This window comes from Malus domestica, chromosome 03, assembly GCF_042453785.1.
Source record: "Malus domestica chromosome 03, GDT2T_hap1".
Taxonomy (NCBI): Eukaryota; Viridiplantae; Streptophyta; class Magnoliopsida; order Rosales; family Rosaceae; genus Malus; species Malus domestica.
The window spans coordinates 9,644,816-9,657,056 of record NC_091663.1 but is presented as its reverse complement, the minus strand read 5'-3'; the positions used below and the strand labels follow the sequence as shown (position 1 = coordinate 9,657,056).

General features: G+C 35.6%; 1 protein-coding gene across 1 annotated transcript; it reads right to left on the bottom strand.

The window, feature by feature from the left end:
* Positions 1-3,580: 3,580 nt before the first annotated feature.
* LOC103427186 (LOB domain-containing protein 1-like) lies at positions 3,581-5,614 on the bottom strand. Its single transcript, XM_008365257.4, has 2 exons — positions 5,249-5,614; positions 3,581-4,310 (listed from the first exon to the last, which is right to left on the bottom strand). The coding sequence occupies exons 1-2, from the start codon at positions 5,522-5,524 to the stop codon at positions 3,945-3,947; spliced, it is 642 nt and encodes a 213-aa protein (XP_008363479.1). The 5' UTR covers positions 5,525-5,614; the 3' UTR covers positions 3,581-3,944.
* Positions 5,615-12,241: the final 6,627 nt, after the last annotated feature.

The window sequence follows — 12,241 nt, the reverse complement described above, 5'->3', positions numbered from 1 at the left end:
AGGTTTGTTAATATCACATATTGGTCAATCTTTTATTAACACTAGAGTGAAACCGATAAACTTGAATTCTGTTCTTCATGTTCTAAAATTGTCCCAAAACTTGTTGTCAGTACATCGGATCTGTTTGGATAACAACTGCTACCTAATTTTTGATGCGTTTTGCTTTTGGATTCAGGACAAGGCCACAGGGAAGATTCTCTACAAAAGGATGTGCAGTAATGGACTTTATCCCATTCCTCTTGCATCTTCTCATTCTATCCTCAGAAATATAACACAACAACCTCAAGCATATCTTGGTCAGCTAGTCCTATCTTCTACTTGGCATCATAGACTAGGTCACCCTTCAAATAAAATTGTTACATTAATGTTGCAAAAGGCTCATATCCATTGTAAATAGGTCTCTTCACCAGTCATGTGTCATAGTTGTCTACAAGGCAAGTTTTGTAAACTTCCTTTTCACCACAGTGTTAATAAGTCTGTACAACCCTTTCACACCATACATAGTGACCTTTGGGGTCCTTCTCCTTGTACTTCCAAAGATGGATATAGGTATTATGTGATTTTTGTTGATGAATGTACACGGCACTGTTGGTTGTTTCCCTTAATCAATAAAAATGACTTGTTATCTGTGTTTGTTACATTCTATAACTATGTTCAAACTCAGTTCTCAAGTCATCTTCAGATTTTCCAAAGTGATAGGGGGGAGAGTATGTTAGCAAATAGTTTCAATCTTTTCTTAAAGATAAGAGTATTCTTCATCAGAAATCATGTCCCTATACTCCTGAACAAAATAGATTGGCTGAGAAAAAACATAGGCACCTTATAGAAACCACAATCACTTTATTGCAGAATGCTAAGTTACCTTCCTTTTTCTGGTCCTATGTTATCCAAACCACATCTTATTTGATTAATCAAATGCCCACATTAGTTCTTCTTGATAAGTCTCCCCTTGAAGTTCTATTTGGGGTTGTTCCACAAATTTCCCATTTGAGAATATTTGGTTGTGCCTGCTATCCCTTGTTAAAACCATATCTTAGTAACAAACTTCAACCCAAAACCATTAAATGTGTGTTTTTAGGTTATGCTTCACAATATAAAGGGTATATTTGTTATGATGTATCTGGGAACAGAACCTACATTTCTAGGCATGTTATATTTGATGAACATGATTATCCATTTCTAGCTTTATCCATGTCCAAGTCCTTTTATACACCTTCTATGATGTCTCAACCTTCATCTTCTTTACTTACTGTCACAAACACTAATGTTGTTGTTCTACAGTGTCCAGTCATTTCCAATATTGATACAACTCCTACAATTAGTCATTCTATTGAGTCTTGTCTTCCAGCATCACAACCATCTCCCCTATCATCCTCATCTTCTCCATTTGTCTCACCCTCACCTATGTCCATTACTAGTACACTTGAATCTTCTCCCTCAGTCCCTATGGTACCTGAGTCCAATGTTGAAGCAATATCCTCTGCTCATATGCATCAAGGTTCTTCATTTCAACCTGAAGTTTTACAAGTAGTTATAGAGGTTCCTCCTATGAATTTGCATCCCAGGGAACATGGAGTCAATGTTGAGACATCATAGAAGGTGTATAATCAATTTCTTATGTCAAACCAGAAGCAAAAGTGGAATAGTGAAGAAGAAGGCTTTGTTGACTACTTTACAAGAATCTGATGGTATTGATATGTCTTTGGTTGAGCCCCTTACCTACAAACTGCATTAACAGTTCCTATTTGGATGACAGCTATGACATAAGAAATTGATGCGCTTCATTCTTAGGGAACATGGAGTTTGGTATCCTTACCTGCCAATAAGAATTTAGTCGGGTGTAAGTGGATATTTAAGATTAAAAAGCATGTTGATGGCTCTATTGCTTGACATAAAGCTCGGTTAGTGGCTAAGGGCATCAGTCAAGAACCAGGTCAAGATTATGGAGAAACATTTAGTCCTGTTGTCAAGCCATCTACTGTCCGAATTGTTTTGGCTCTTGCAGCACACTTTGGTTGGAGGTTAAGGCAATTGGATGTCAAGAATGCATTTTTGCATGGAATTATCAATGAAGAAGAATATATGGCTCAACCTCTTGGATTTGTTGATCTCAATCATCCACATTTGGTCTGCAAACTTCATAAATCTTTATATGGGTTAAAACAAGCTCCCAGCGCTTGGAATGAGAGGTTTACTACATTTCTACCTACACTGGGATTCAAACATACATATTCTGATTCTTCCTTATTTGTGAAACAAGTGCATTCTGAGATTGTTATCCTATTGTTGTATGTTGATGACGTTATCATTACTGGCAGTGCATCCAATGCAATTCAGGATGTTATTCACTTTCTCATAGTTGAGTTTGAGATCAAAGACTTAGGTGATCTGCATTATTTTCTGGGGATTCAAATTTCCAAAACCAACATTGGGTTATTTCTGTCTCAGACCAAATATAATCAGGATTTGTTACTCAAGACAGAAATGAATGACTCCAAATCTTGTGATACTCCATGTCTTCCCTATAACAGATTGCTTAAGGATGATGGTCAGCCGTTTGGCAATCCTACTTTGTATAAAAGCATTGTGGGGGCATTGCAGTACCTTACTTTCACCAAGCCTGATATTGCATTCTCTGTGCATCAGGTCTACCAGTTTATGCAGAATCTAATGGTTGCTCATTTCATAGCTGTGAAGCACATACTCAGGTGCTTAAAGGGAACATTGCACTTGGGAATCAATTATCATCGAGGTGATTTGAATTTAACAGCATTCAGTGATGCTGATTGGGCAGGGGACCTAAATGATCGACAATCCACTACTAGGTTCGTTGTCTTTCTTGGATCAAATCATGTTTCTTGGTCTTCTAAGAAACAGCAAACTGTTTCCAGGTCCTCTACTGAGGCAGAATATCGTGCTTTGTCTACTAATGTTGCAGAACTCGATTGGATCAAACAATTACTTGTGTTTCTGCATGTTCCTATATCTCAAGCTCCAGTATTGTTTTGTGACAATCTGTCAGCTATTGCTATTTCATTTAATCCAGTTCAGCATCAAAGGACAAAGCATATTGAAATCGATGTGCATTTTGTTAGGGAACGAGTGGCAACACAGCAGCTCTTTGTTCAGTTTGTTTCTTCCAGAAAACAGTTTGCAGATATCTTGACCAAGGGATTGAGTGCTCCTTTATTTCGAACACATTGTGACAATCTCATGCTTAGCTTATCCAAGCAAGAGATTGCGGGGGGATGTTAGAGTATGAGTTAGTGAGTGTAGGATTGTTACACTTGTCACAATATTAGGAGTTGTGGGATGATTAGGTAGTTAAGTCTATTGTGTATAAATAGTGATGTACATTGCATTAGTTACCGATCAAGGTAAATCATATTCAACTTCTTTCTTCTCTCTCTCTCTCTCTCTCTCTCTAAAATTGTTCTTCGTAGATCACAGCTCTTTCATTGATATTGGTTAACAATAATGACCCAAGTTGCAAATCAAAGTTTGTTGGCTTAAAGTTTGCTATACAGAAAGATGGTCAAAGGCATAAACTTTTAAGTGATTATAGTAGGTGACCAAAAAGTTGGTTAAAGCTTAGATTCATTAATTAATAAGATCAGCATACAAATGGACTTCCAACATAATTTGTTCTCTCTCCAATATGGAGAAGATTACATATGGACTAAAAGCAACAGACTCACCTAGCTACTTTGCCTCCATCAAGCTTAAACAAAAGTGATTAGATCAATCCCAACTTGGGATGTTCCCTCCCTCTTGTTCAAACACTGTAGATCTCTCCACTACTTAATTCCTACTAGAGCTACCCAAAATTTATTAACTAATTATTATAATATCCTTCAACTTCTCCTTGGGAGAATTTCATTAGATTTAGAAACCTTTTTTTGTTGCTATGGATATAATTAATAATATTATTTTTCCCTAGATATTCATGTCCAAAGTGGATCCCACAATGAGCCTAGAGTGGTGGAATCATCAAGGAAGCCTAAGTTGGTCTGGTTGCCGCCGTGAGGAATGTTGGTGATGAAGTTGTGATCAAGTGATTGTGGAGGAGATCCTTGCTCGGAATTAGGTTGTGACATTTCCATGCAAATCAGAGTCACAAGGTTGGCTTGTTGGCATTGCATGTTGACAACCTCAGCCTGTGCCTTTGCTAGTTGTGCTTGCAGCTCATTCACTTGCTTCTGTAGGTGGCAGATTGCTCCTGCACACCCATAAACTGGGTCTCTAATTCTTGCACTTGCCTCATAAACCATGCTGCTCACTGCATCAGCTCTTTGAGATTCTGGAAGTTCCTGTAAAAAAAAGTGCATGTTACATTTACTGATATATGTCTACAATTAAAAATGGGGTCTCAACAAAATTAACTAAATATTTTTTTTCTCAACTCTCTTGTACGAGATGAGGTTCCGAATAATGTTGGAAAACACATGACCCACTTCATAAAGAAAATCTTGTACAAAAGCAGCCGAATCACGTATACTATCCGATTGCTTTCACAAAACCACAACCCCTTTATCTATTTGGAATATGCTAAAGATTCCCTACACCTCAAAACTTTAAAACAACATTGAGATATATATTTGATTAGATGTTAATTGTGAAGTTTTTCTTCCTTCTCATGTTGTTATCAACATAATTTAGACAGGGAATGCTTAGGGAGACTAAATTTGTAAACTAAATGATGTGATTGTTGATTATTGAATTATTACTTAGCGTTGATTAATGTGCTTATTTTGTATTAGTGACGCATTATTTGATTTAAAATTTTGGTCTCTCTAGATTACCCTTTAGTCAGACTACTTGAGCTCCCTGATAAAGTAGTATCAGGCCAGAGAATATGAAATGAAATTTCCTACCACTTTGGTACGTCTGCGTATTTATTTCTAGTGTCTACGTGTGTGTGTGAACAACCCCTATACTTTTCAAATATGGATGCAAACATAATAGTATTCCATGGAACAATGTTGCCCTTAATTTACACATTTCACATGCGAAATATTTGTTGCAAATACCACACAGTCTAGACATGTTTATGTTTTTGTATCAGACTAGCTCTGTGAATATAAATTACACATTTAGATAAGAATAATTGTATCTTTCAAATTCACATTCGGACAATTAGACGATAATTTGACAAGAGAATACTTTCGTATATGAAATATTTCAAATCCCAAAGTTTTAGACCTACTTTGACTAGTTCTCTTGTTTTGTCCATGAGGAAGAAAATTACCTGCAATAACTTGATGATATTGCTTGCCCCAAAGACACGATGAGCTATAGTAAACTTGGCTGGCTCAGATGGAGGAAAGTAAGGAGCCAAAATACATTTGTCTGCACATCTTCTCCTCAAGATCTTGCATGCAGCACAAGGACTTACAACAACTGGTGGACTTGGAGTCGGAGTTAGAGTTGGAGGAGAAGATGGTGAAGAAGAAGGAGGAGATTGAGACATAGTTGATGAAGTGGTTGTGTAATTTGTGTTCATTGTTTCTGTACTGCACTCCATTGCAGCTAAAGCTTTGAGCCTTGTTTTGGACTTGGTATATGTTTAGAGAGAGAGAGAGAGAGAGAGAGAGAGAGAGAGAGAGGGAGGTGGGGTTTGTTTAAAGCGCAAAGTGAGGTTATAAATAGGGCAGATGAAGCTGGATGAGGTGTCATATGACGTCAGCTGTTGAATATTATTATGTATTTAATTAGGCTGCGGCATCTGCTGCCAATATAATGACAGAATTATATATTTAATTTCTAATTAAGCCGTTTGGTTTGTGTGATTACTTTTTTTACTTTTGGATTATTTGGAGAAAAAACTTTTTTGCAAAGTTTGAAAATCTCAATCGTCTGTGAAAACCCAGTTCACTGGAACAAGTTCAAGTTTAAAAATCAAAATTAGCCAAATATAAACAATTCAATAATCTCCAATACTGTCCTTCAAACTTAGTATTTTAAGATGCAAATCACTAAATTGATCTTGTATTTGTTTGCATGTACACACAAAATTTTCTTTAGTGCTAAAATTGTTTAGTAATTATGTTAATCAAAATTTAATTAATTTTTTGTTAGTTAAGATATTGGGAGGTTGGGTTTAGTCAAATGGTTACAGTATAAATTAAGAATTAATACAGAATGAAAACCATGTCAACAAAACTAGGAAAAAAAAAAAAAAAAAAAGACACTTCCTATTTCTAAAGCCACCTCTCGGACTAGGAATTCCCTCTCTTCTTACTGACGGCCCTTGTTCACATGCAACTTTTCTTCCAAACTAGCTAGTGTTTCTAGAATTTTAGCTTTAATATCTCATTTCCTTTACCTGGTTGAGCGATTAAGGAACACGTAAGAGGCGGGGAACGCACTTTAAACTCAGACGTCATAGAACAAATTCTCACAGACACAAAAGTTTTGAAATTTATTATTAAGACAATATAGTTTGTGGACGAATGTACATATTTAATGTCTAAGATTGATGGTCACCTCCGATGAAATGATTTTATCATGAGCTTTGATTTCTCATGTTTTACTTGCATGAATAGATGGTCAACGATTAAGGAACAAATATGAGACGCGGGATGGACTTTAAACTAAACGCGATTCAAAACTTCACAGATGTAAAAGCATTAGAATTTACTTAGACTTGTAGTCTGTAGAGGGCAATATATATTCAAGGTCTAAATTGAGGGCTTCTCTCCGGTGGAAGCTCGGATTTTCTCCTTAGCCAAAATAGTCTCACAGGAAATTTTGAATTAGTTTTTTATCTCTGCAAATTCTTTGATTATTGCCTACTTTTGTTTAACTTTCTAATGGGAAAACTTGGTCCTTCCCTTTCTCTCCCTCCCATCTTCTTGGACTTCAGTCGTATATAGTACTGTTATTTCAAACAAAATTTTACACCACACAAAAAAGTCATATTTACTTTAAGAGTCACTAACAGTTTTTATTTTTTATTTTTTTAACCAATATGTATTCATCCTATATTCTAAGGGAAAAGGTTTAAGTGAGCACCGATCTTTTAAATATTTCTCACTGTAATACACTTCTCTTAACAATTTACTCTCATGATTCTATCATGTGATGATATGAATTTCACAGCTAAAAACTATATATATATATATAAGTGTGTGTGTGTGTGTGTGAGAAAGAGGGAACAAGGGTATTACAAAACCTATAGCTTTTCCTTTCTTGTCTAACATTATTCTATCATGTGACGATATGACTTTCATAGTTAAAATATATATATGAGAAAGACGGAACAAGAGTATTACAAAACCTACAACTTTTTGTTTCTTGTCTAACATTATTCTATCATGTGACGATATGATTTTCATAGCTAAAAATTATATATAGATATATATAAAAGAAAGAGGGAACAATGGTATTACAAACCTACAGCTTTTCCTTTCTTGTCTACCATATATATGAAATTACAAATTGTGGTTAGCCAAAACCCATATCGAGATGGTCAACACTTGAAACAAACTATCATTTAGCCTTTTGCAAGGGTGACATGTGGCAGAGATTGAGATAAACGAGTTAAAAAGTAGATCAGTTTTTTTGGTGAGTGATTGTGCCTGCTGAATACGCTGAGATAGTGCTAGCTTTCTACCTCTCTAACCACCGCCTAATCACCTACTCATTTCATTGAGAACAACCCAAGAATCCCGATGTAGCTAAAATTTGAAAGCATTCTGTGTGTTTTTCTTGGATAATGCCATCAATACCAATCTTTTACCCGATCACAGTAAAGATTCTTGTTCAATCAAGCAAAAATAGGAAACTTTTTTGCGTAAATGCATGTAAAATTTCAGTCTCGCGTAAATTTTATAAGAGTAAGAGAAGTAATCACTAATATAATCAGTATATGAAGCAGTGAAGCTACATTGCAATCAACTTATCCCAAATAACTTTTTTGTTTTTAGTCAATTGAGCGAAGATGCATTTTAAATTTCAATAAAGGAGGGGTAAAATGTTTGATAAAATGTCCCTTTAGGAGAGGCGTTACGAGAAAAATTGCTCATCTTCTGTTTTTCATAATTTTCTTTGTCACGACTTTCTATATAAACAAACAATTCCTTTCTCTGTCACTATGTAGTACAAAGAGACTTATACGTGTCTGGGTGTATAAAGTTTCGAAGAATAAAGTTTCGAAGAAATGAATAAGAGATAGGGTGGGGTATGGTTGGTAGGGAGCCGGTCAGCTCGTTATAAGCATGAGGTGGGAAAAACTGGAAACTCTGGTAATCTAAAGTCTTAAGCTGCCATTGACGATTGTAATGTCTTCATCTAAGATATAAAAATATTTATTTTAACATAGATATTTCCTTAACCAAATAATTAAAGTTATTTTTTTGGTTCTTAATTAATTAATATTTAAGTGACTGATGAGTTTGCCGCCACTTCTTAAACTTCTACTTTGCAGTGGAAGCAGTTGGACTTGTGTTTTTTTTCATCCATCTCCATCTCCACCTCACCCCACTAACCCTAGTTTATTTTTTTTCTCTTAAAGAATCTTATGCGTGTGGACCTTAACATACTTTTATAGTTTGCTAGCTACCTGCATTGCCACAGAAAGTCCGGATGAAAATAACGAGTTCATATTGCATAGCAAGCTGGCTAATAACCCCATGCAAACTGTAAGCATAAGCAGTTTCGAATTTTCCTCCCATAAATTTATGAAACAATGAATTCATCATTGATCATTGCCAAATGGTTTTCTTTTGTTAAGATAATGCATGCATGCTACTAATAACTTTGTCAACTGTTTGAGAGGAGTTGAAGGATATCATTTTGATTGCCATAATCTTAAGAATGAAACAAGTATTGTGTGTATCTGGTACAACGTGTAACAAGCTGATATATTGTATGGAAATCACAAGAAACATAATTTAAATATAAGGGATAGAGGTTGGATTTAAAATAACAAAAAACTTACTATAAAAGTATTAAAAGTCCATCAAAACCCTGACTTTTTAAAATCCTTTAAACCCAATGAAATCTTGAATACACTTGGATTTTTGTAGACTCACAAAAAGTCATAACTGAATACCACAAGATTTTCAGAGACTTTTTAGAAGTCATAAAAAGTCTTTATTTAATACAGGGGTGACTTTTATTGATTCCTTAAAAGTCTATATTGAATAAACCTGAATTTCATAGTCAAGCAAAATCCATCGAGCTTCATATACAATGCACCCTCTAAGACTTGTGTTTTCTTATACATTTCGTGGAAACCAAAATTTTACTAAACTGAGCAAAAATATGACAGAGGACCATGAGAAAACAACTTCAAACTCAATATGCATGAATTTGTGCTACAATTGGACTCTATGCACATACATGCATGTTAGGAAAGGAAACAACTTCGAACAATCCTTTTGCAAAAACCTAACCAAAATGTATGAATGTGTGTTTCACGAAGATGTGGAGATTAGATACATGCATGTTATCAAAGGAAAGTTATATATAGAAAGCCATGCATCTCTGTTTTTTGTACTCACAAATTAATTTGATAAGGTATGCATAATATCGAAGGAAAGTCATATATAGAAAGCCATTTGCTTTTTTCCCTTACAAATTAATTTGATATGGTATTGATGCTAATTTTCAATAAAATCTACAAAAGGGGTCATAGATCGAGTGCTTGTCCCATCAAATTATCATTTGAAAGAATTGAAAAGTGTCCAACTTAATTAGCAATTTTTTTTCAATAGTATGTCACATTGAATGAGTGAGGATGTGAAGGTAAAAGAGTCTCATATTGGTGAAATGAGAAAACTTGCAAGGGCTTATAAGAGGTTAGGCTACTCCCTATATAGCCAATTGGTTTTATGGTGAAACCTCAATTTTTCATGGTATTAGAGCAGATAGTCCCACATGTGAAGCCCAACCACCACACGCGCTCCACGTTAACCCATTTGTGTTGCCTATGTGCTAGACTTGAAAATTGGCCACATGTGAGGGGGCGTGGTGAGAATGAGTCCCACATTGATGGGAAGAGAGGCCTTGTAAGGGTTTATGAGTAAGTTTGGCTACTCCCATATTTTCAATTGGTTTTATGGTGAAACCGCAACTTTCTTCATGGTGTAAGAGTAGGTTGTCCCACGTGTGAAGCCTAACGGCCACATGCACTCCAAGTCACCTTGTTGTGTTGTCCACGTGTTAGTCTTCAAAGTTGCCACATGTAAGGGGCGTGTTGGGAATGGATCCCACATTAATGAGAGGAGGGACCTTGCATGTCCATGTGCTTATAAGTAGTTGGGCTACTCCTCACATTGACAATTGGCTTATGGTGGAATCTTAACTTTCTTCACCCACATTTGTTAAAGGAGAAACCTAGCAAGGACTTATAAGAGGTTGGACTACTCCCCATATTATGCCAATTGGTTTTATGATGGAACCTCAATTTTTTTCAGAGTGATACGGAAAAAGGAATGGCGAATATTGAAAGATTTAATAGATACAGATATCAATCTAACGGCTAAAACACTTGCATTACGTAGCAATAAAGTCGCACCCCTTAATTAGAGTTTAGAAACAGTGGATTATTGCCAAGGGGAATTGTCCTCATCATCCATTACACTAGTCATGGTGGTCGTAAGAAGAATCTCCTAGGTGCACCAGTGCTATACGGCATTGGTACTTTGAGCATTCAATTAAACCTCATTTTCTTAGCTCTTTTTATACATTCAAAAATAATTAAGTTGATTTTATTAGGTTGCATACTTCATAATTAAATGCAATTTCAAAGTGAACACTTTAATGATTTTGTGGTTCCTTGACATCATCCGACGACCCAGATTAATTTCATCCATGGACATTCCATAACTAGGGTTTGCATGGTTAGGTTGCCGTGCTCTTGAAGGTAGGGCACCCAAATATACTCATTGCATTTACGCCATGTGTACAGCACAAGTTTAGACCATGACCACAATATTCTCGAGAGTTGACCAAAAATAGTCTTAAATTTTCAGTTGAGAGACAAACCAAAGTTGTAACCCTCATTAATATGCATAGGCTGCCACTGGAAGATCGACTGAGTTCAAATTCTGAAGTACAATCAGTCGCACACTTAAAAATACAAATACAAATGATTATATTGCATTGCCTACCATTTCACAGAATGATGGATGGGAACACGTGGCACCCATTATCCACCCTCATGAGACATTGAATTTGTGATATGGGCCATGCATAGGGTATAGGCATTACTGTACCTCACAAACTTAGGACGAGTAAGACTCTTTTTCCTTTAAATTTTATTTTCCTTCGGTTCTCTCTTATTTAAACAGTCACGATTAAATCATATTAACATTTTATGTTGAATTCTTTATAGAAAAAGAATGAAAAAGAAGAAAATGAGAAAGAAAGAGACTGAAGGGGAGAAAATCCTACTACAATTTGGAGGTACCATTCAGTCGGTTCAAATCGGTAATATAGCCACGACTAAAACAAAAATAATATTTTGTCCTCCATTGCTTCGAGCTCTCTCAAAACCTCGATCTTGATCCGGACTTCCTATGTTCAATCTTTTACAACTTAGGTTGCGAAGTCATTTACTATCAGTTTATAGCTTGTCCTGTATGACAAGTACACAATGATTGTTTTGGAATGTCAATAACATCTCCCTAGAATAATACTCCAAATGTATTATCGATCATGTAAATATGTAACTCAAACTTAGAGTTTAAACATATAACATGTCACATATTTGGTACCAAATTATTATACTTACCCTTGACGAAAAATGAAAACTAAAAAGTCTTGTTTAAATGGGTGAAGGTTGTCAGTGTTCTAGAGCTTTGAGAACAATAGGAGACTTCTAAGTCCATATGTTATCCATAGAAATATTCATTCGGTTTCAAAAGATCAAGGCCCACGCGGTTTTAGCATGAAACTATTAAGGTCTTTGATAGAACTAAAAGTAGAACCAGTTGGCAGTTCCCACTCAGACCGCTAAGAGCAATTGACCTCCAATTAAGCTAGCTCTTTCTTTCTTAATTCTCTCTATCAATGACTTGTTCAAGCAGCCAAATTAGCGGACATAACACGGTAATTTGTCTCGTTTTCCACTGAATTACGCAAATGGATTACAAGCAATAAACACGAAAGCAATCATTTTATTGTTGAAATAGAATACTAGATTGATGTAGTGATAACTGATGAGATTGTAGAAAAAGCGTTAGCGGCCTACTACTGGTCACACTGATAGTATTTTTTGCATTCATGTGGTACA